Below are 26,160 nucleotides of genomic sequence, written 5' to 3'. Positions count from 1 at the left end.
CTTATCTCAAAACTTCTTTCCATTCTTTAAAAATTAATTCTAATAGGAATCAAGACTTTTTACTATGACCTAAAGATAAATGGATTTTCCTGATTATTTATAATTCATTTTTCTTCTGCCTGTTTGGGAACTCAACTATGAAGTACACATAGAATCAACTTATCAGCCAACTTTCAAAAGAAGAAAGATAAAATCACAGAGTACTACTCTGCCTACCCTAACAGACTTTTCTTTTGCCAGAAGACAATTTTTTTTAATGCTGTTTAGATAATAAGTCCAACATCTGCTAGACACTGTGGACTTTTTGGTTGGGTTTTACAAGTTGTAGTCTCTTCTTGGCGTACACCATGGGATGCACACCAAGCCAGAGGTAGACTGATCACAACAACAGAATGTCTTGAGAGAGACTTACATCATGGGGAGTGGCATTCTTCTGTTCTAACTTCCAGGTCTGACCTACTAACTCCTCAACTTGTTCTCAGTTGAGGGAAAGAAAGAGACACCATCTAGGAGGCCACACATCTCATTATAATACATGTGTCAAAAATAGCCAAGAGGAATCATCCTTTTAATCTACTTTAAAGGATCTCCAGGTTATCTAGCTCACATTTAATTTTCAGGCATCTAAATTAAGAATCACACAGCAGTGAAAAAATGAGAGCCCCATTTTAAGGTAAGTGGTAGAAACACCTATTATATGATAACTTTTTCCCAATGGACAGCTGACATTTTTCCATGTTGTTTGCTACATTTTTTCAACTGACCTGTTTTACTCCTCATTGGCAGGGAACTTCCCAGACATGAACCATGTACATTATAAAATTATATTGCAGCCAAGAGAAAAAATCCACTAACACAAAAATCAGTACAGGTCCTACACAAGGAGCTATTTGGGCCATGTTTGTATTTTATATTCTGAGGGCATCTAGTACATTAGGAGTCTGAACTCAACAAGGAACTGTGCTTGTTATTGTCATGCACGTAGTTAATATATAACCAAACAGGCACATACACAGCGTAGGAAGTCTCCCATCTCAGAGACACCATGGGACATCTCCCCTTGCTTACTTGCTTGATCACAGTGATTCTGAAATCTGACAAATTACTTTCCTGAATTAGCTATTATGATTCTACTCCCATAATTTGCATGAAAAGAAATAAAATAAGAATCGAGTGAAGTGACATACCTGTGGGGCATATCCAGGAGGCACATAAATTGGAGGCACTGAACCATTTGGGGACATCATTGGAACCTGAGCAGGACCTAAGCGGGTTACAGAAATATTCAGTACAGCACCATTTAATAATTTGAGAAAGCTGAAAGAACATACTGAATAGCAAAGTCTCAGTGAAAAATATACAAGATAACATGGATAAACAAAGGCAATGAACTGTACAGACAGAATTACAGCAAAGGGCACTCTTTGAAATCTAAAAATCAGTTGAATTGAAACAAGCTAAAAAAACCCCACTGGCAGATATTTCTCCCTTTTCTGTCAATAAGCTCACAGGAGAGCTCATGTCAAATCTTAACAGATGACAAGTCAAAAGAAGTGCCCCAAGATGAAAAGACAACAGAAGAGACTTTAAAACAGAAACAAATCAAAAAGATATTTGAAACAAATTACTGAAAGCAGTTAAGAGTTACAAGGAAAAGTACTTAAAAAATTGCTATTCTGTTATTATGGTCTTATCATCTAAAGTAGTGTCAGTAGCACAGCAGTGGGAAGTAGCAAATTGGTCACTAACTTAAGGTCCCAGGGAAAAAGCCAGTGTATTACCCACTGGGAAGTCTACTCCTACTAATAGGAAAAGTCATGATACCGTGATGATCCTTGTACCATGCAAACCATAAAGAATGGAGTTTGGAGGCACTTAGATGAATATGACACAATGGTAATGTGGTAAGACGGCATTTGTAGATAAAGTATTGCCTGGAAAATCAGATACCTTCAAAGAGCACAGGGACGCTGTCACATACTTGGGTTTTCAAAAAGCTTTTGACAATGTCCCTCAAAGACTTAAAGAAGCAACTCTGCCTCTGGTTAAAAAGGGAAATGGTCTTTTAATGAATAACTGATTTGAGAACAGGAAATTAAGACACGTAAATGATCAGCTTTCAAAGTGGCTTGAGTGACCAAAGAATTCCCACAGGCACCCAAAGAACCTGTTCAATGTATTAAACAAAACTTCTGGAAAAAAAAACCAGGGAGGTGACAAACTGTTATGTTCTCCGAGAGCTGCAAAAGATCTCATAGTACTCAATGACCAGATGATAAAAAACCAGAAGAAACAGTGTTGATAAATGTGAAGTGATGCACCTGGGCAAAATTGTAAGTATTTATTTACAGCAATAAGCCAAAAATTAGACGTAAATAAACATACTGTGCAGCTACTACATATATTTTGAAAGAAATACCAGCCATGCTTTGTTTAGTAGCATTCTCAGAAATTAAAATTCATAAGTAACAGAACAGAGAACAAGCAGAAAACATCATTATGCTGTGGTATAAATTCACACTGTACTTTCAATATCTTGAGTAATAGGTTTGTGTCCACCTTTCAAAAAGAAAACACAGAACTAGAAAAGGGGACACACACACAGAAAAGGAAGTTTACGCTGGTTTTTTACCTGTTTACCAGGAAAGATATAAGAGACCAGGATCTTTCCACCTGAAAATGGTTCAAAGGGCTGGCAGCAGAGAAATAGTAAAAGACTAATCAAGAACCCCCACCCATAAACTGCCTACAAATGGAAAGATAGATCATTTATAATATCTCATTTACAAGAACCAGATATAGTAAATCAATTCACCGGGTAAGTTTTAAAACAGATAAAGGGATGTCTCATGAAATGCGCAGCTAAATTGTATAAGTTAAATTGCTTTAAGAATACTGCAGAAACTAAAGATTAGGTTCAGATTGGGAGAGCTAGTCTGTTAAGGGCTGTAAAAAATACAAGATTTACTTTTGTTTCAGGAAGCTAGAAACAAGAAAATTTTTTCTGTGTGCCTGTCCTGTCCTTATGCTGTCCCCTTTAGTACTTGATACTGGCCTCTATCAGAGTAAGCACATTGGCACAGGCTTCAAGAGGGATGTCCTTACATTATTGTGTTCAAAACACACAAGGGAATAGTCACTGAAGTTTAATTATTAAAGAAAAACTGATACGCAATATAATTCGAGCAGGTTTTGTGACAAGAGTATAAGGTTGGGATTCAGACATTCTAGAATGCATTTTCCAAACTTCCAATTCAGTGTAGCGAAGCTATCAAAAGCACCAATCCAACTGAGTGCAGTTTCAGTAATATTCCTGAAAGGGTGTTCACAGCTCCACCTTAATGTTTTCTAAACTCTGTTAGATCTGCAAATGTAAATGCAAAGTACAGTTTATAAGACTAGCATACCTCATTCTGATAAGTATGGGCTTGACAGAAAAATAAAGGCACCTATGTCTGACTGCCAAGAGCAGGGAGAAGGAACGAAAAGCACTCCTTAGAAAAGCAGCATGTAATCCAACTTCATTACACATGCTATAGGGACTTCTCTGGGATAAGATAAAGCAGTTTTCAAACATATTACCTAAAAAGAACCACAGCTTTATTATCAACCAAATGCTAACACACAACAGCGGGAGGGTGTGATGAGACTTTTTAAAAATAAGGTCTTAACTGAATGATTAACTGAACTGTGTAACAACAAAGAATATAAGGACTACAGTAAGCTATAAATTGGGATCTGAACATTCCTCTGGTAGTTTTGCCCATCTGAAAATCAAAAATATTTCAGCAAAAGTTTCTCCTGAGTATGAAGTGCTAAAAAGAAACAAAAGTGAAGTGAAAAGCAGCAAGAGACACTAAAAAAGTGCTTTGCAGCACTAGCTTACAATAAATGCAAAAAGGTCAACAATAATGGAAGCATATTTATTTTAAGTTGCCATTCAAACAAATAATGGTTTCAATTCTTACGTAAGAAGATGGATTTTACATGACTTGTATCTTGCATTGCTTACTTGCAGTTTTTCTATAATTAATATAAAACACTGACACTTTTATTAAGCTCACTATTTTAAACTATGTAAATTTCAAGTAAATTGAGAATTAAGAGCACAGTTACTTGAAATTTTTACAGAACACAATGTCTTTGGGGGATAAAGGAACTCTAACATGAACAGCCAGTTTCTTTGTGAACTAGTGAGTATCTGTGTTTGTCTTTTTTGTTTTGCTTTAAACATATAAAGAATATTGTTTAACAACCTTTTTAAAGCTTACTTACTTAGCACTTTAATCTCTCTAACAAACATAAAAAAGCAGTTATCTCCAATCCAGTACAAAGGTTGATCCACAAAGCCATTTTCAGTATACCCATAACCTAGTAGTCACAAAAATAAAGACATAAAGGCAATGTATGAACCCGAAAAAATATTGCAGCGTTAGAATAGAGTCAAATCAGTAGCTTCAAAAATTGCATCCCATTTTTAGCACTTTAAATTATGAGAAGTAATGAAAACATTATTTTGAATATTCAAGAACTCTAATTTACTCCTGATTACACTTCCAAGTGGCTGTGCAATGCACTTAGATTGCAAAGGAACACCCAGGAAAATGGAAAGCATGGGACAAAGAGTTGGCTGACTTCACATGTATTTTTAATGAATACTGGGTTTTACAGTAAAATTACTGATTTCTTGACAGAAAGCATATTATAACCTCCAAAATTTTATCTAGAGATAAAATGTTATAAAACTGTGTTGGTTTTTTTTCCTTCACTAATGTGAAAATCTTGGCTCTCCTTCAGTGAAATACACCACAAGAGTAATTGTCATGCTTTTAGGTATTGGCCAGGCTGTTGCATGACAAAACCGATGTGTTTTACCATGACATGAGAATTACTATCTAGTACCAGCAGATAACAACATGAGGAATTAATGTTAAGCAAACATCTAATTTTCTGTATTGGGCATAAATGGAATTGAATTAATGCAAATCACTGTACTATGAATGTTGATTATTTCAATGTCGTAAGAGGACGTCTCAAATCTTCTATATACTTTCAGGTATACAAGTTCTCTTATACAATAAGTGGAAAAGAAGTATTGTGGGAGAGAAAACAAACACATAACTGTGTTACTTTATTACTGAAAAATGTCTCATCAAGCTCAGCAAAGGTTGATTTAACTCAACCCAGGATGTTTCACCACACTCTGTTTATTATTGTGCTAAAAATCGCAACAGCGGGACGAATATCTCCTTCCTGTAGCAATAGCAGGTGAAGTTTGAGTAGACTGTAGACCCCCCATTATGTTCATTACAGCTGGCAAAATTACCAGCGCTGCATCATCGCTGGGATCGTGACAAGCTGATCTAAGCACAGCAAAACATGAAAACCTGAGGATACCGCCATCGTTCGCCTAGTAGATACACCATTTAGTTTTTATTTCAACCATTAAGCATCGCTCCATTTTAAGGGTCTCATAAAGGCGCTCGGCAAAGGTGCGCACACCGGATTCCCAGAGCCGGGGCCGGGAATGCTCTTCCGGGGCACTCCCCGCCCGGCCCTGCGCTACAACACCCAGGCTCCTGCGGCCTCCCAGCTCACGGGCGCCCTGCTCCCCTCACGGCTCGGGGCCACCGCGGCCCCGGGGCCGCAGCCACCGCCTCCGGGGCCCGGGACCGCGTCACCGGCACAGGGGCCTGGCAGCGCTCCGGCTCCTGCCCCTCGGGCTTTTTTTCCAGCCATCGCAGCTCTCCCCCATCCGCCACTGCCGCACCACCGCGGGGCCGCCCGCCCGCAGCTCTCGTGTTTCACCGCAGCCCCGGGATCCTTACCGCTCATTTCGGGCCGGGCGGGCGCTGCTCCCGGCGCGCCGCGGCAGCGGGGCGGGGAGGGGCGGCTCCCTCAGGTGCGCAGCTGTGCCCGCTCCGCCCCGCGGCCGCTCCGCGCCCCGCGCTCCGCCCTTCGAGGGGCAGCGGCATCCTTTGCCATCCTGGGCCCGGTTTTTACTGTAATCTACCAACTGTCATTGCCTGCTGTGATCCGAGTCATTTAGCCAAAAGCTTTTACGTTAATTGGCATAATTAAGTGCTAAAGAATTATTTCGGCCTAGTCCTTCCAGAGGATTTTCCTTGAGCTGACCTGTTAATCAGTTTACACCTAAGAAAGGGAGTGCACAAACAGATCTGGTTGCAAACAAACACTTTCCGTTTGGAAAGCTGCAATGACTTTGATACTAATCTATGTGGATACTGCAGCTCATGAACACTGCTATACTTAGCATTAGTCTAATGTGAACAGTGATGAATCACTGCTATCCCCAGGAGGAAATAGCATTCAGGATTTACTGCAGCACATTAGGTTAACTATGGCTCTATAACCGAACACCCACACTTTGACATCACACAGGCGATGATATGCATCACTGACGCAAGCACTGACAGGATCAGACACAAAGGCCACAGCAGCTGAAACAATAGAGCGCACAGCTGACGTAGCAGCACACCCCTCTAACACTGATGAGCTGCAGTAAATCAATAGTCCCAGATGCCACAAACAGTTGCACCACTCTGTCTTTTACTTAAGGGCTAAGACTTCAAAGTTTTATTTTGGACTTCCAACAGCTACAACTAATTGCAAAAATCAGTAACAGTAACCACCACCAATGGGTCTACATTTGTCTTGTAAACTGTGCCTGGAAACATACTTCCAAATTAGTACTTTACATTAACATCAGCAGCTTTACACATACTAGGTGCAACATAATAAAAGCAAGCAATAAGAAAAAAGAGAAGCAAGCACAGAACTTACTGTTAGGCCTGAGCTGGGGAAGAGGCACAGGAAGGAACTGTGAATGCTGCAAGGACACAGGCAATCAGAAGACTTCAGCTTGCAATGCTGTCAATTTAACATATTCCTTATGCTCTGAATTCACCCTGACAAAACAATCCCTTCCCTTCCCCCATCCATCTGTCTACTTTTGCCAACAAGGCTGGGAAACAGCAGCTGACAAAGCAGCAACATCAATTTAAATATATTAATTGGCTAAAAATAATAATAAAAAAAATCTATCAGCAGGCAGCAGGCTGGCAAACACAAGGAAACACTGAAGATAAAACATTATCATAGTTGCTTTCAAAAGCAGGGGGGAAAAGCATCAGTTTCATCCACACAGACTTTGGAATAATGGATAAAAGAACAGAAAGCTATGAAGCCTAACTATAATATTTCTAAAGATCACATCCTAATAAGATCCTGATCTTTCCCATGAAACCACACATACATATTCAGGAGAGAAAAAAAAAAGGATGTGAAATCCCTTCCCATAGGCAAAGTGCAGAGATGACAGGTTCCTGTAGCACTTTATCATGAATATAGCTATCAGTTTTCTTTTATAATGGCCTCATGTACTTTCAAAGGAAAAAGGTGACAATGGTTTCTATGTTCAAATGTTAAATGTACTTCACTTGTTTCTAAACAATGACCATGGTGCAATTTTGTGATTAAAAAAAGATTGCAAGTCCATGCCTTTGAACGGTGCAAACTTCACAACACACAGTTACACTTGGGAGCTTGCATAAAGATGATTGTAGTTGTTTGAGATACTCCAATAATAAGAGTTTTTATATGTACTTTCTGAAGCAATTGTGTGGCACAGTGACCAACTCTATCCTACTTTGTTAAAAAAAAAGTACTGATGATTCAAAGATGTTAATGTGGAAATACAACACACACTTTTGTACTGTGCATCCTAGACTGTTAAATTGCTCTATTAAGTTTGCCAGTTTAGGGTAATGATTTAGTAACGACGTGGAAGAGTGAAGTCAAAAAATTGTTCTTTCCCCCATAGTCTCTCAATTTAAATATCAGGTGAACCATAAATCACTCCATTTCAAAGGAAGTAAAATGTGATATACCATTCTTAACATGGACAAGCTTTGATAAAAATGTTTTTATTCTTAGCAAGAAAAATAATCTGCACTCATTCTAATCTAACTGCATTGCATATTTGCTGAGCTTTTTCTTCAAGATGAGCTTAATTTCCTAGCACCAATGCTGAGCAATACTGATGCACAACTTTTTCAGAATAATTTAATATTTGTGCATACTGCTTAATCATGTTCCATTTGATTCACAACATTCAGAATAAACTATAATTTAATCATCTAACAGTTGTTACCACTAGAATTTGTGTTTTTCTAACCAGGTGGTTTTATTTTTTATCCCCATATAACACTGCAGACCAGGTAGTTAAAAAGTTAAGCACTGCTACTGACAGCTACTTGTGGTTAAGAGGTGAAAAGCACAACTGAGTCTCAATAGTTGGCAGTCCTTGGTGTGTAGACAGTGGCTTCTACAAAAGCGTTTTTTGATCCAGAGAAGACAGATCTTGGAAGGAACAAGCATTAACTTCAACTTCCTTGCCACCCACCACCACCTGCTTGTGCTAAGAATGAAATTACATAATATAATTACTTGTAAAGGCTTTTTCAGCATCCTGATATTCAACTTAATACACTACTGAGTTATTTTTTTCTGTGCACACCTACCTAGGTACGTTGCCTTAAAACTAGAATGCAAAATTACCTGGCTCATTCTGCTGTTGTAGACCCGGCATTCAGAGAAGCTCCCCTTCCTTTGTGCAGATTTTTTAATATTCCCCCTTCCCAAATTACTATACACACATACACACGCGTATGTATACATATATATATACAAACTATGAATTGAATATGATTTATTGAATATTACCTATACAAATGCAATGTATTGATTAAGCAAATCATTAGCATTCATTTAAGTGCTGAAACAATTTTACCAAATTCTAGGGTAAGGTATTTTAAAAGTATGGATAAGAGAGAAGACTCTGTGGATTTAAAAAAAAAAATCTGTTTGAGCAAACTGGGATTATTACAACACATATAGTGTCAGAAACCCTAGAAAAAATTATTATCAGAAAAGGCTGCCAAGAGAAAATTTGGTGACCAACTCAAATTTTTAATTCTATTCAAGGCAGACATTAAAGATGTACTACTCCGAGTCCCTGGAGTCTACTAATAACTGAAAACCTTCAAGTTGTTTAGATTCCGAGCTAATTATATAAATAAATACAATGTCCATTTAAAATAAAATCAAAGTAGAACAAAAATTATTATGATTATAAGCAGCTGAAATCCTTCTAGTATATAAAATAAATACAAAACACATCTTTCTTTAAAGGAACCAATTTGGGAGTAGTCATTCCTAACTAGAAGACATAAAAAGAAGTTAGTAGGACATGAATTGTCTCAGTTTTCCAGAAACCCCACAATCCAGTATTCTACATGATAAGCCAGAAAGATGGAAAAATACATAAATCTAGAATGACACTGACTCCATAATTGGAGTTCTAGAGTGCAAAAACAGGGCTAAATCTTGTTCTTAGTGTAAGGTAAAGAGTTAATGACAATTGCTGATTTTTAAAAAACCCTCACACTCAACAGCTCTGCCTCACTGAAATTTTACTCCCTTAGATGCAATTCCCTGTAGTAGGTGAGTTTGCTGTTCTGGTCAGATAAAAAGATCATCTCTAACAATACAAAGCAATGGAAAGAGTTCAGTCCTACAGGACTGCCTCTCTTCACACTCACTGCATACAATTATTTTTATGCCTACATTTGAGGGGTTCACTTGAGTCCACTAACCAAGTTTTAGTAATACTGCAGTTCCACAAAGAAATGTTCATGTAGGTTTCTAAACCATGAAATAAATTTTGAAGTAAGTTTATTACACAGTTTTGTTTCAAATCATGAGTGGAGAAAACAATCCCTGAAGCTGACAATTCAAAAGATGACATTTGCAATGTGAAATCCTTCTGTCATGACACAAACAGTAGGGAAGAAGCCCCAGGCAAATTATACAGAATCACATGACAAAAGAGAGACATAAGACCAAATTGAAAACATCTGATGTCATACACCTTACACTTTGCAGCATCTAAACCAAACACTTGGCCTCACCAGGGTGATTCACTGGCTACCTCCAGAGAACAACTCTCTGCACATTTATCAGGGAGTCACCTCATACTGAATGACACAAATCATTAAGCACAAACCATGTGCCCTCAAGCAGATCTCTGGTTCAGGCCTGCTCTAGTCACTCTTCTGTCCAATTTCAGTAGAGTACATCAAGTTTTCTCAGAGTGGATTCCTACTGTCAGAAAAAGGATTCCTTACTGTTCAGTTAGTAGGTAGACTAAATTCTGTGCTATGCTCAAGCAGACTAACCCCGCAGCTTGCTCCTGGCCTAGGAGAGTGCTATGAACACCAGACTATGGAATAATCAGGTCACCTCTGCTGAAGACGGACAACTAGAAAGTGGAATGGAACATGCTTAACTCCTTTAATCCAAGAGCTTCTAAATGGAAAATACAGAGTAAGCCTTTAAAACGGAATCAGAACCCAAGACTTTATCTAAATCATACAGTAATTCCCATTATATCGACAAAAAAGGCAGCTTGCTTTCCCATGTATTTTCCCTCTGAAATCTTTTTTTGAGGTGAAGATGCCCATCTCTAAAAGACAACACGGAGAAAAGTTTAACTTAGAGTATCCCCGAGCCTCATGGCTAAGGGACTCTGCTGGAATTGGGGAGCTACAAATTCAGATTCTGTGGTGCTTGTAGAGCTTTGGTTACAGGCGAGTGCCATAATCAACTTCCTGCTGCTGATTGCGTTTGCGATCATACAGCCCAAGTAAACACACAGCCTTTCTTTATGGAGAGACAGAAAGGCAACTTTTATATACTGTCTCTATATGTCTGGCTTTTGACTGCCCCTGCAGCTTTATGTTTTGTACAATTACAGGCATATAGGGAATTCCATGGTTAAAACACGACAAGCAACAGATTCAGTTTGCTTGCTAGGATTAGATCCTGATTCAATGGGTGTCCTGGGCTGCATGTGAGACTTCTGCAGCTAAATCTAAGTTACAGCTAAGGTGGAATCAAACATCCTGAATGTGACCCCTTGCACAGTTCTTTCCACAGACATACTTTTCTGTCTTTTCTCTGTTCTCTTTTCTGTCTTTTCACTAATAACAAGAAAGCCTATGAATGCAGCTACAATAGGGGATGGTCTGAAGACAGTGGAAATAAAAGTTGACTAAAAAACTACTGGTTTTGAAAATTCTTAACATTGCAACTGACATGATAAGTACTTCACCATTTAGATTAAGATTTCTGGTTCTGCTAATGACTTAAAGTCCACAGAAAAGAATTTTCATCTTTAAAAACTTTGCAGAAATTTGATCCTGAATTAACCCCAAATCAGAGTATGCATAGAAAAGCACTGATATTCTTAGTCCGACTTAGCAACACAGAAAGGCGCCATGCTTACTATAAACACCTGCAGCCTCTTCTGTAGTGAAATGTTTCCACTAGCACATAAATCACTGAATACTATCAACCAATTCCCACTGCAAACCTCACATTTTACTATCGCAAGTGATTTGAAATCTCAGGCTAACTAATAAGACTTTTTAAAATTGCATTCACATCTTTTAAATTGTTATAGCATTTGAAATTTAAAATTTGGTCTTTTTGGTGTTTTATGTTACAAAAGCTCCTTGATTCTCCACAATGAGCCATTTACAGATCCCTTCAACATGGAATTATTTTCTCCAAATCTCAAACAATTTACCACAAGGGGAAGTATGTAAGCTCAAGTATTAAGTGCGTCTATGACAAAGATTTTTGTTGATAAAAAGCTTTCAACATTGTTAATTAATATGTCCAGAAAGAAAGTTATCTGGAAAAGCAGTAAGAAGGGCCAGACATAAAGATAAGCCTATACAATTGCAGTGTTCTCTTCAAATTCAATTTGCTCTGTAACCAAATATGTTTTAGCAAGTAACATACCCACTGCTTCAGCAGCCAAAATTAACTTGCAGCCAGAAAGAACTATGTTAGGAATCTATGCACCTGTGCCAAACAAGAGGCCAGGGATGAAACAACTAAGACACACATACAAAAGCTGTCATTCCAAATGAGAAGAAAGGAAAAAAGACAGATGCATGCAGTGGAGTTCCTTACCACACATTATGTATGCATCAATATATCCCTCTATTAAGAAGCCTAGATGAGAAAATTGCTTAATAGCTGGAAAGTAAATGTGTCCTTTGTGCAGAAACCTTTTCATTGCTTCGCTACTGCCTGGATGCAGGAGATCTGTATTATCTGTGGCTGGACCGTGAGGGCTTAGGGACTGAAAATACCTCATGAATCAAGTCTATTCACCTGCAGTTGCAGTTTTATTCCTCTCCCCCACTATCATACATCAAGATCCATCATAAATAGATTCTACATAAAAGCACGAAGATCAATTTTAAAACAGTTCTTTTACCCATACGTCTCCCACTGGACCGCTGTTCTAGAGCACTACTCACCTACATAGCCAGAAGGTTTCTTGTAACTAGACAAAAGTCATGTTACAACTATTTGACAGCCACTAGCTCTGGCATTCATTTTTTTTTTCTTTTTAAATCCCTGGTGTTTTCTTACCAATTCCTAGCAAAACTAATTTTTAGCCAAACAAACCAAGCTCTTTTACTTTCTGTTTATATTCATTTTCCTGAACATCCTAATAATTCTTTTTCACAACACCTGGAATCAGCTTCATTTATTCTTTTGTAAACGTGACTTATCAAATTACAGTTGAAGTCTCAGCAGAATCCTGTAAAATGCTACTAAACATCTCGAGCTATAATAGCAACAACTGCCCTGATGCATTTTATGATCACAGTAACCGTTACATTATACTGGAGATAAGTATTATCTTTTGAGTTAAACAGCTTGCCTGCTTCTTCCTCCTCATCAAGTTTCAAGTGAGATCCCCATCTATGCATCCCCATTAATCTTATGTACAACTTTGCATTGTATATAACTGCATTTCACCCAGTTCAGCAGCACCATTCAAACAACACTCTTTTAGACAATTAATACATGTTCTTATTGATCTTTTGCCATTTCTGGAGTACAGATTTCCTATGCCATTAGAGTTGTCTCCAATTTTTCTGAAACATCAAGGATTTCTGGAATATCTCATTAGCTGAAAGATACCCAAGTGCATTGGTTACTGAATGATTAAGAAAGGACATATTTACATCCTAGGCTATCTGTGCATCATGCTTTAGCATTCAATCCTTTTGTATTTCATCCAGTATTTAGAACTTTTAAAAAAATAGGGAAGGTTGTATTTACTCTGCTGAAGCTCTTCTGAGATAGTGATCAAAAAACATTCTGTGCTATGCTTTCAAGGAGGTATGCAGGTATCTGGCCTCAAGACTCCACTGCACACCTGCAATTCTTTACACCTGCATTCTCTAGTCCTTCTATCTACTTTCAGTGGCCTTCATATCCCCTAAAGCTAGATCCTACACAGATGTAACCTTACCCAACATTAAGTCTCTTTTTCTCTGTGGCATATTCCCAGGCACTTCAGACCTCTGTCCAGCTCTCTGAAGCTGCATAGAAACACTTACTTCTGAATGTACTACTTGTCCAGACCCAGCAGCACAACAGTGCCACAGAAAAAGATGATCCAGCACCATACTTTTATGCACTTCTGAAGAGAACTCCAAATCCAACACCCTTCTATTTAACTACCGTCACCAACATGAGACCAGATTCTTTCCCATCAAAAATAATGGATACATTTTTCAGTTGAGAGGACAAGGCTCAGTAACTTAGAAAAAGTGACAACACACTGAAATTCCACAAACATAATGCACAGTTGGAAAGCTATTATGGACAAGTCAGTACTCTGGATGGCATTTTAAAAACCTGATAGAGGATGAACTGGAGAAACAACCTACAGATAAGGCTGTGTGGGCATATGAATAGTCTACTATGTGTTATATCTTTGCTGGAAAGGAATGCAAGGAAACTTTAATGTGTATATAGCCGCAATTAAAAGAAAAGATAGGATATTTCCAAGGTACGTTTTCCTCTTGCTGATGCAATCTTCCTTTGCATAAGAATTAGAAGGGTGTGGTAAGCATAAAAATATATCTTTTACAAATATTTAATTGAAAAGACTACATAGATAGCATTTCAGATTTACAACCTGTGTAGAAAAGCACTTGGACCAGAAGTAAAAAGTGATCAAACTCTCAATAATCAATCTCAAAACCTCATGCTTGCCAGTCCTCTTGTATCCATCTGCAGTACAAATCAGAGAAATGAGTGGAAGTTAGAGTCATACTAGAGGACTGGATGCCAGTCCTCTGCATCTCTAATCAGTATTTGTTAATATTCACTTTCACTTTTCAGCTCTCTTAGCAGGTGACTTTTAAAACTCATTCATGCTGGAAGAACTTTAACTGGTTCCAGTTGCTCAGACTGCCCTTGTAACTTACTAAATATTTGCACTCATTTATGCACTGTATAGCCACCAGATGCTCTCCAAAACTGCACTGTCACAAAAATGTCACACTCTAATTGGAGATAGTCACTCTACTTTCGATCCCAATTCAGAAAAAAATCTCTTTTGGCAAAAAACATAGTTTAGCTTTCAAACTTCCCCAAGTGGGCTTTAGGCACTCCAAGGATCTGCCTGCAAGACAGCTTTATTTTTATGTATTATCATTTGAAAAATAAGAGTAAAAAGTCAGGTAAGATTTCAGATTAAACTGAATTTAAAAGCTAAGTAAGAGTCAAAGTACCTTTTTTTGTACATCTAACAAAACAAATCTTTGCCTGATCACAAAAGAAGAAACAAAATACAATACATGGAAAGTATAACAAAAAGAATAAATGCAAACTTAAGTACGTTTCATGTAATTTTCCAAATCTACCTGCTACTTAAGAGCTTTACTGAGATGTCTCTTTGCTGCATAAACCATAAAAATTAACTCTGTCAAGAGTGGTGCCTTTCAGAGTACAATTTCTTCGAGTTTAAGCAGCTGAGGATGCAACTCAGTAGCACTTCACTTTAATAGCATCAGAGACTATCCTAAAGGCAAGTTGTGGGGAAAGCAGAGAAAAAGAGAAAGGCTGACAGCTCTCTGTAGACACTTCTTTGTCCTTCTGTTTGTCATCTTTAACTTTCATTCTGATTCATTCTTCATTCTTAGAAGGCTGCAGTATCATTAACTTACATCTCCTGGACCTAACAGTTCTTTGCCTGTCTCTTTCCAGGAATTTGACTGTTTCCACCTGCTTTGGTTGTTTGCTTTGGTTTTTTGGTTTGTTTTGGGAACTGGCTTGCTAAAGCTGTATTTTAGGAATATGGCTTTGAGATTTTCCCTACTTTGAGATTTTGTCTTAGTCCATGGTCCTCTTGTGGTCTTTGTTCAGCACAATCCTTCAATGTTAAATGACCTGTCTGTATTTCGTAAGATTTTTCTAGGATTGTTGAAATACTGCATTAGGAAGAGGCCATCATGGGGAATACTCACTACCCCACTCATAGTAACTTACATCTTATTGAAACTACAATTCCACGTTAACTCCTTTTAAGAATTATTAATATAGAGTATCGGTTTGACATTTATAGTTCTTACTGCAGCTCTTTCTTTGGCTGCCTTGGAAGGCACATCTGTTCTACTTTTTAATACAACTGTCAAGATCATCCAAGGGAAACACAGTACACAGTATTTATGAAAATGGCCCATATATAGGGCACCAAATGGAAAGGATAAGTGAAACTTCCGAAGAATGGGCTATGGGGAAAACAAATTGAGAACAGGCAAAGGAGACAAACCATATCCTCATAGAACAGCTGATTAATCAAAAGGGAAGCAAAGTGTAGTCAGCTTCTCTAGTAGCTCCAAATCCATTAACCTGAGACCCATCTACAAGTTATTGGGTGCTGTACAGTCATTTGAAAAAACCTGAGGCTCTTTGGATGGTGTCCTAGGACACCTGCTCTAGACAACTGTGTTTTCTAGAAGGACAACTGGAAAGCCATTTGAAGTGTGAAAAAGAGCTTCTCTTTGGCAAAAAGAAACAAGAAAGAACAGCACCATATATACCTGTATTTACTACCCGTGAATTTGGTCCTTCTAAGTTTGTTTGAAACCTCATGTGATTACATTATTTCTTAATGGCTTTAAGTGGCTGAACTTACACAGCTTGTAACTGGTCTTTAACTCACATTACACGGGAGCTGTTTATGTTTGTGCACAGCTAGGCTATATGTTTGTAATGGCCTTGTTATCTTCTGCATCTTCTTTCTTTCCCTCATTTGGATAATAAACTGTCTTAGATGTAAAATAGATTGCTGCATGTCTGCAAAAGGAAGAAGGGGAAAGGAAGTTTTATTACCATGATTTTAAATATAGTTGAAGAATGTCATGATCATGTAAGTCATGCAAGCTGACAAAACCTCAGTCATTTCACAGACAGTCAAAAAAAGACAACTATTAATTTACTATTAATAACACATGCACAGCCATATCTATCAAGCCATGTGCTGCTGATTCATCCATTAGGAAAAAAAAGCTAACTAAGAACAGAATTAGAAAATCCCTGGATTCAAAGTTGCAACACATAGTTAGATACAACATTCTTGTGAGAAAAGTGTACCTGGATCTACGCAGACAACTCAGTAGCCTTGCATGGGCGAAAATTAAGGAAAGGGAGACTAACCTCCTGGTCTCTTCCCACTGCTACCTTGGCCCTCCGGTTACTCAAGAACTTCTGGCACCAGAGAAAGAATGGAGGCAGAGCAATGTCAGACCCTGTAAACTGCTGGCATGGCTGTGGCAGCCTGGGCATGTATGAGGAACTTGCTTTGTTTTGAGGAACTCTGAAAAAACAATGGCCAGGAGAGTTGCTCCACAACCAGGAAGACTGTTTTCCTTCCCAGTTTGTCTGCCACCCTTCACAACTACCAAGTGCTTGACAGGGTTTCACAAGATAAGGCAGGCATGACTACTTTTTGAAGTACAAATAAGACAAGAGTAAATCAAGTTAATTCAAAGCTATTTCTTATTAACAGTAATTCTGTGATAAAAGTTTGAATGCTTTGACAGCTAGAATTTAGCATCAAGAATTTAGCAATAAAACCTTAATCTCACAGGGTGAACTATAAAGAACTTTCCTGGGGTCTCATCTAAAAATCTGTAGCATTTGCCAACAGGTGACCCACCAGCATGTACTCATACTGTACACAGTGGTGAAGGAGAATCTAGCAAAAGTCCTTTATGCACAAAGTTCTAGCCTTTCCATTTTTACGAAACTCAGTACAAAGTCCACTTAAAAACATTAAGTTTTAGTTTCTATAAAATAAAAGCTCCATTTGCTTTTAAATAATCAGATAATGAAATTAAGAAACTTCTTCCTCTATTTAATAAGCAATCTTCATGAATCTTTATTATTTCAATCAACTAGGTTGCATCCAATCAAGATAGAGAAAATGCTACCAGTGTAAGTTATGCTAAATGTTAGGACATTAAGTGACAATACTAAGTAAAATGCCTGCATCTCTGATTTTTGATTTAGTTCAAACTGCTAACTGCTTACATTAGACAAACTTTCTACTTACACTAGAAACCAAGAAGAGATCCTATATAAATTTTTCCCTCTTTTCCTCCCATAAAGCAAGCAATACAGGGCTATTTTTTCCCCATCGACAGCATAGTCAGGCAACAAATCAGACTAACTGACTGCAATGCCACAGGACTATTATAATATTGCCAGAAGCAGGCCTGTCAAGCTTAACATGCTTCATACAAGGCTCATCCAACTGATTCCAGACTCAGGCAACAGTAGCACCTGCATCTCAGCAGTTTAAGTTAATACTTCGCAGTCTTGTGAGCTAGACATGCCTGACTAGAGACATGGAAACCAAGTTTTAGGGTTATTCTTAGCTGTAACTCAGAGCTGTCACTCCGTTCTCACCATGCACCTCCAAGTACCAGTACCCTCCATGTAAGACCAGATGTTAAATGCTCACAGAAATGGATGAGCTCAAAGAGTTCAAATGCTTGAAGATAAAGACATTCACTGTGCGTACAACTGTGAATCAACACACCCAAATGAGGCATCTTCAGGATATAACCTTATTTATTTCAGCTTATAATAGTCAGGCTTTAGCTCCACAATGGAGACACCTCATTTAGGTATCTAAAATTACGTGTTTGCATGCAAGTTAGGACTTTAAACTCCCATTACAGCAAGTGGAGATCTACTTGGTACAGACAGTGGAGCTTGGAGAGCTGTTGAGTGCAAACTGATGTCAGCTGAAAAGCACTGAATGTACTACAGCTGGTGACTAAATCTTCACTAGTTTCAAATGGGAGCTTAGATCCCAGGCCACATATAGAAACATACATTTAGACACCTAAAATTAGATGCCTTCAGTATGCAGCTCAAGAACTGATATTTCAAACAAATGTCTCCAGAACCTTCCTAGAGTCAGGCTGACTTTGCAGTGTGCAGCATACCAGGGAAGGTTAACTGATCTGTATATACAGGAAAATCAAAGGGGAAAAGGAGAACCTGACTGAACACCTTATGATGAATATAGTATGTTATGAACTCATTCACATCTCAAAATGAAATAAGATAGAAGTTAGAAAAATGTCTAACAGAAGAATGATAAAGCAGCTAAGACAAAAATGTTATAGATATGTTTTGTCTATATAAAGAAACTGAATCTATTTAACACATTTTAAATAAAAACCAATGGCAGAAAAACTATGTTTTCCCTAAAACTCACTACAATCAACATTGTGAAAGACATCTGAATTAACACCTTTTGTAAAACGCAGAAGGGTTAAGTCTTCGACAATATTTGCACTCTGTTTATCAGTCTAAGGTATAAAAAGAGCAGGTCCTACTTAAAATTATTTCAGAATGAGACAGCTCCAAATCAAGCTGCTACAACCATGCTTTGCAGCCACTTTCTCTCATCATCTCGTTGCAACACGAAACAGAACTACATCTCCTCTGCAGTCATACTCCCACATAGCTGACCAATACTAAGATTCTTATTATTTTCAGTTTGACTGTAGATACCAAGAAATAAAAAAATCTATGAAACAATTATTAAATTGTGTATATTGAAGGCAATTTCCAAACAGAGGTGCTTTAAAGTTAAGCTAGCCCTAGACTCAGCTCTGATCCTCTACAGGGACATTCTCAACCAAGAGTTAAGTAGCTGTAAGTCACTGTAGCTTGCTGTGACCCCATACTTTCAGTTGACTTGTCTTAGCTTCCCTCAATGCCTCTTATGAAGGCCCTCTGAATACTTCTGATGGAGATCCTAAAATTAATATGTAGAAGAGGATGTCAATCTAAGTATCCATATCCAGTTTCAGCCTCACATAACATGTTCAGTCTTCTACAGCATTGACACAGAAGGAATGGAGAAGACAACTGAGATTATTTACCATTTAGGGTGGGGTTGTTTTGAGGTGTTTTTTTTAAATGAACTGATGTATAAAAGTTTGTATCTGTGTTTTCAGAAGGCTACAGTGGAGAAAAGCTGCAAAGTATCATTGAAGACAAAAAGGAACGCAATTTAACTTACACATGTCATAATGCAGTATTTCAGTTGAAATGAGAAACAGGTAAATGGAAACAAGGATAAAGAACTAGTTTCTTTTTGGGCTACAGAAAGAAAAGAAAGATTACCTAGAGCAGCTTCTTTGGGTGGCTTCGGTACGCTATTCTTAACAGGAGCAGGTAAATCGAAGACTAGAACTTTGTAATACTCATCCAGGTTTACTTGTAAGGAGTTCATTATCCAGGTTCTTAAGCTACCTAGAAGACTAGAGATGCTCAAAGAGAGAACTCCTGTTAACAGTGTTTTATTGCTTTTGCTAGTTTGTTCCATTACTAGAGAGCTGTGTATTTAAATAAACATTCTTTTATTTCTAAACTTAGCCCAGTGCTAAAGTGGATACCAAGTAATTTAACAAACAAGATATGGTATTTCTAGAGGTGATGTCACCCTTAAAGTCAACATATAGGATCACTACTGCAGTGCCAGGTATCCCTGTACATTCTAAAATTACGACAGAATGACTGTGCACAATTCCTCCACTTAACAGAGTGGTTTAGTATTTGATAACAAGCAGTGGTGGTCTTGTGAGAGAATCATCTCCCATTGACCATTAGCAACTAACAAAGTTCCTTCTGAGGGGTCTGTGGCAACTTGTACAGAATTTAGGATAGTCTTTAACAACCTCCAATATTAGTTTTAAATAAAACTCAACACTAAAGCACCAGATGATATGAGAACAAGATAAATCTAGGGTTTTTTTGGTTCAAATATACTTAAATAGCAGCTTGGATTTCAAGATGTTCAGTTTGGTTGCTCAAATGCTATCTGTAAACAATCAAAACCACACAAAACCTGACAGCAGAAAACAGTAGATAACAGATTAAGAGCGGTCCTGCAGAGGACTTGGGGATACTGGTGGATGAAAAACTAGACACTAGCTGACAATGTGTACTTGCAGCCCAGAAATCCAATCATACCCTGGGTTGCATCAATAGCAGCATGGCCAGCAGGTTGAGGGAGGTGATTCTGCCCCTCTGCTCTGCTCTTGTGAGACCCTCCCTGGAGTACTGGGTTCTTCAGCACAAGACAGACATGGATTCTTGGAGCAGGTCCACAGGAGGGCCACAAAAATGGCTGGAAGGCTGGAGCACCTCTCCTATGAAGACAGGTTGAGAGAGTTGGGGTTGTTCAGCCTGGAGAACAGAAGGTACTGGGAATACCTTAATGCTGCCTTTGAATATATAAAGGGGGTTTAAAAAATAGATGGGGAAAGACTTTTTACCAGGGCCTGTTGTTACAGGCCAAGGGGTAATGGTTTTAAACTGAGAGTAGATCAGATATAAGAAAGAAACTTTAATGACCGTGGTGAGGCACTGGCACAGGTTGCCCAGAGAAGCTGTGGATGTCCCATCCCTGACAATGTCTGAGGCCAGACTGGATGGAGCACTGAGAACCTTGGTCTAGTGAAAGGCATCCCTGCCCATGTCAGGTTTGAACTAGATGACCTTCGAAGGTCCCTTCCAACCCAAACCATTCTATGATTCTCTAACAGCTTTATTCACACAACATTCTGGATAATGGGCAGGTTTGGTGTTGCAAAGCTGAAGTTAGTCTTAGAATCAATTAAAGTTTGTGTTTCACTACTGCAGTCTCAGAATTGATGTATCTTCTCCTCTTGGCTTCCTTGAAAACACTTTTCAGAAGTATTGCATTTCTTATTTCAAGAGAAAAAATTAGGTTAAGCTTGCTTAACTTTTATCCCAGAAACCAACCTTAATACTGATACTTCATTTAATTTCAAAGCATGGAGTATTTATGACTCATTCTAATTTACATAAGTCTTCTTATTCTATTATGAAAATGGCAATTTTCCTTTGCAGAGACATATAGAACATGGTCTCTCTTATTATGTCAAGTAACATTTAATAGCCTTTAGCTGTAACTTGGGACTGTTATAAAATGTGCTCAAGATGAGTCATCTTCATTCATTTATTCTGCAATAGGAAGAATTCATGAATGAGTGATCTGCAGTAATTCACTTCTACAAAGAGAGCCCATTCATACATTTCAAACCTGGTTTTCTGAATCACTGTAATGTAGCTGATTATTTCATTTTAACAGAAGAAAATCTTGGCTTAAGGAAGGTTTCCACAGAAGTCTGTGTATTTCTAGAATGTGAGAAAATTTTCATAAATCTAAAAGAGCTCTTTTGAAAATAAACATTTTGGTCTAACACATGGATACATAGATGTCTTCCTATCTATCTAGCAAGAAAAATGCAGAGTTTTTAGTTAGAGACTGACAAATGGCTTAAATTGAAGTTGCATCAAGGGGGATTAGAAGTCATCACTGTCAGACAAATCACTATGCAGGCAAAGTAAATCCTTAATAAAATCAGAAAAAATGGCCATTGGTACTCAGAAGTGTTCATTCAAAGCTGTATTTAGGTCAAAATACACACAACATAAAACCAACTATGATCCAATAGTGCTAACTACAGAAATATAAAGTAATCACGCTTCTTATTCTACAGAAATAAAGAATAAAATACACACATTATTTTAAGTCATCAAAACTCCACCAAAATAAAGTAATAGGATTCACTAAGGATAAAAGGTGCCTTAACCATCACTGCTCTTTTGCCATCCTTAGAGAGTTCAAACCTGGAAATATTCTTAGGTGCATTTTCACCCCATCTTAACTCCCATGGAAGAGGCCCACATTAAGAAGCCACTTCTTTACTCGCTTAATGTAGTTCCAAAACAGTCAAGGCTCTGCAGATCATCTGAGAGCTATACCAGCAAATAGATGGTAAGTCAATACAAAGACCTGTGTGTAAATGCAGCATTTTCTTCAGAAGTGTGGCTCACAGAAAATGCACTGTTTGTTTCTCCATTAATTAGTGCTTTAAGTTTTCATTACTTCATTGATTCAAGGACAGCTCTAAACAGTCACTTTAGTCACACCTCTCTTTTCTCCTGAAGAGACACTGACTCATTATTTTCAGGTTGAGAAGTTCTACCCTATGTATAGTGTCGCCAAAGTAAGGATAGTTCTCTTTACAAACAGAATATCTGACAAGAGCAGCACAAAAATTGACGGAGCATCTCAATGTTTCCAACAGACAAATATATGATGCGAGATAATACAATTAACATTATGGTTAGATTTATTAACAATTCACATTGACTTCAGCAGACAGCACAATCTCAAGGTGAACTGACCAGCAACCACGCACAAGAGAAATCCAGAATTATCCAAGGAAGCGAGACTTACCAAATCATCCAAACTAATGTATCTGGCTGTCTGTGCTTCTCCTAGGAATCCAGAAGCAGCTCACTACTTCTCAACTTCCAATCTCTCATTTTAGCACTGTACTTACATAATTTCAATTTTATATATAGTACATTCATGAAAAAGCTGCATATGCGCTTTTGCAGAGACTGTTAAATTAATACATTCAGAAAAGGGTATAAAGATGGGTAAATATTTACAGGAAAAACTAGATTTGAAAAGTATTAAGAAACATTATAATGACTAAATTAACTTCCCACTGATTGCATCTCCACTAAATTTCAGTCACCTTGGCCTTCTTCATGCCTTTTTTAAGATAAGTGTCTGTGTACATTTATCCAAACCATTCTCATTATACATTTCTGCATCTTTAACTTCGATTTCACCTAATAACTGAGTGCACACAATGAAGAAACAACCAAGGAACTAGTTGTGAGCTTTCTTTCTTTAGAGACAATGCATTAGACTCCTGCAGTTGTAACTCATTTTGCAGACTGGTCATTCATTTTGTAGACAAGTCAAGGGCAAACTATGTTTGAGAAGTTGTAGCAGAACAAAAAGGACCACCAATACCGAATTACTCTCTACAGCTTACACCATCTGAAATTGTTCACTTTATACAAATCTCTACACAGAAAACAGGACAGTAGACACTCCTCATTACTTGCAATACATATAATGAAAAAAGCTACAGCATCAATTATTAAGCCTGACAGACCCAACAAACCAAAAGGTGGAAAGATCCATCGGCATAGCTCTCAAAACACAGAAATGTCTCAAGAGTGGCAAGAATAGACCAGAAAAGCAATATTCACAAGATCATGTGTAACTCGGATTCTGTACCAAGATTAGTGAACGTACAGATACAAAAAAAACTTTATGCTCCCTATTTAACTACCAAGTATAAGCCACAATTTCATCTCCAGGAAGGAGGAAGGACAAGGAGAATGTCTGTGTGACAGGAGGTTTGCAAAAGCTTTGGAACTGATCTGGGAGGTAGGTTTCTAGATTGCCACTAGCACCTTTCAGGAAAGTTGTAAATACTGTACCTCAGCTTACACTTAGTGAGTCCCAGGAACAACTGCCTAATAACTGCTCATGCTCACTTTCATATTTAAAGCATGAAGAAATCCACAGCTGAATCAAATCACAATGGCGAGCTGCCTCCTTGGAAAGAAAGCAGGACTAGGCAAGGATAAAAGCTGTACCATGAAAGGTTAGAGTGTATCTATAAAGATATGATCTCAATATTTTTGCAGTTCATTAAACACTTCCTGCTTTGAAGGCGATCATGCAAGGAAAGTGTCAATTAATTCCCCACCACTAAGCCCATTTGATAAACTAAAAATCAGAAGCAAACATGCAATACATGGCATTCTCCTCAGTATTTTGTGCAACAGAAACAAAATACATCTTATCTGTTCTTTAACTTGAATTGCAAGACAAAATTCACTATGTTCCCCTCAGGCAACTATTACATATTCCCCAAATAACTATTACATACCATGTTTCAAATAAACCCTATAGAACCATGAGCTGCAGCACTGATTCATTTGTGGCTCAAAGGATGCAACAATACCATGCAATCAGCACAAAGTTTTGAAATATGGCATTAACAGCCATGTAAACTTCAATAAACTGTCAATATAAACCTAATTACGATTCAAGGACTCCTTTTAATAGGTTATTTTGTAGCCAAAAGACCTGCCTATGACACTGGAAACCAGACCTTTTGATTCTTCTCAGATTGGAGAGAAGAGGGAAAGGAGATGAAAATACTTGCTTCAAATTCCCATAACAGTACCTGTTGAAGCTGGGCCAACATTCAGAATAAAAAGAAGGCAGGATTCACTGGCCCAGAAGATAGTGAGCAAAAATTTGACCCCATAGCTGAACCTGTGGATAATCTCTTAACACAGTAAAATGGTATTCTAAACAGCAATAGCTGACTGCTCATTTCTTGTGGTACCTCTTGTAGAGATGCTTAACTGGTAGTTCCTGACATTCAGAATAGAAAACAATACCCAAACTGACCATTGCATAAGGGGGTGCTACACTTAGCTGAAGCATTTGTATTTTGAAGCTGCACTTGCTAGAACTCAGAAATAACACAATTTGGCCCACAGAGATGAGAAACTAGTAGTGGGAAACAATGTCCACATGACAGCTAAAAATAAAAAAAAATCCTCCTCAAACCATATTAACAACTGTAGCTTTTGATTTGAGGTCTGTGCAATAAATGAGGTTAGTCAGAAGTTGCTATAACAGCATTTCCCTGTTTGCTTTGCAAGCTGAAAATGTTCCCCCCCTTCCCCTCCGCAAGAAATTTAATTTCATCCAATATAGGGAAAAGTATTTTGTTTATGGTAGGGAAATCTAAATCCAAGGATGCTTAGAATATAGTATTTTAGGTCTTTAAACAGCTCTTGTATTTAAAATAAGTTCTGTCAGTCTTTTACTTTCAACACCACAAATTGCCTTTTATTAATCCTGATTCAGACTCAGGAAATATTAAAATAAATTTATCAGCTTTACCTGTAATGCACTGATACTGTCCATCTTCTCTTCTTATTGTAAATGTTTCCCCTGGATTAACTTGCACAAGAATAACCTTAAAAATAAAAGAGTGTTTACAACCATTACATAGGAATATGTTACAGAAGTCTGGTACGTGCAAAAAAAAAGAAAAAAAAAGTTTTACTGGGAAAAAAACATTTTTTTTCCAGTTAGTAAATACATTATTTTTCACTTCACACTGCTTGCTGCCTTCATCCCACAAAGAGATAAAAGCAAGAACAAGCACAGATATTTTTAAACAAACATTTTTCAAAGAAGGAGAGAATAACAAGTAAAACAGTACCTGTACAAATTTTATTTTCTCAACTGCTTAGTATAATTAAAAAGCTATTTGTACAGCTTAAATTATTTCAACAAATTGCATTAACTTCAACATTAATCAAACCATTACATAAACTTCCAGAAAGAAGCCTACAATTCCCAGTGTTTGAATTTTCATCAACCACCCAACAAACAGCTTTCAACATACGGAAAATACTGTGTCATTTCCTTCTTTACACGACCCAAGAATGTTTGTACATTCATTAACGATAAAACATTATTAGAAGTCATGACAAAGTAAGTGCACCAGATGCCCAGCATGAAACAATATGTATAATTTTATTTGTGGAAAGCAGGTTATCCTAATTTTGTAAACCCAAGCAATGCAGAAATGATAGCAAAGCACACTTATCAGCCAAAATAAACAGAGGAAGTCTGACGTACCGAAGAAGCAGCCTGTTACTATTTTAGATTTCTGTACTCTTATTTGAATCCTGCCCTTCTGTGAGAAAAAACCTTGTAAACGTGAAACACCTAGCTAAAAT

At 37.7% G+C, this 26,160-nt stretch overlaps 1 protein-coding gene across 11 annotated transcripts in view; it reads right to left on the bottom strand.

The window, feature by feature from the left end:
* Positions 1–26,160, bottom strand: part of FNDC3A (fibronectin type III domain containing 3A) — a 118,978-nt gene that overhangs the window by 51,992 nt on the left and 40,826 nt on the right. For 3 of the 11 annotated variants that reach the window (XM_064647271.1, XM_064647272.1, XM_064647274.1), the window contains exons 2-4: positions 25,313–25,388; positions 6,805–6,850; positions 1,188–1,264 (exon numbers count right to left, since the gene is read on the bottom strand). In XM_064647271.1, coding sequence (XP_064503341.1) covers positions 1,188–1,264; positions 6,805–6,850; positions 25,313–25,336 — 147 coding nt within the window. In that variant the 5' untranslated portion in view covers positions 25,337–25,388. Of the gene's footprint in view, positions 1–1,187; positions 1,265–4,275; positions 4,372–5,828; positions 5,924–6,804; positions 6,851–25,312; positions 25,389–26,160 lie in introns of those variants that run through there. The other 8 variants (XM_064647268.1, XM_064647269.1, XM_064647270.1 and 5 more) reach the window with 5 other exon arrangements.

Source organism: Pseudopipra pipra, chromosome 2, assembly GCF_036250125.1.
Source record: "Pseudopipra pipra isolate bDixPip1 chromosome 2, bDixPip1.hap1, whole genome shotgun sequence".
NCBI lineage: Eukaryota > Metazoa > Chordata > Aves > Passeriformes > Pipridae > Pseudopipra > Pseudopipra pipra.
This window is presented reverse-complemented; position numbering and strand designations above follow the sequence as displayed.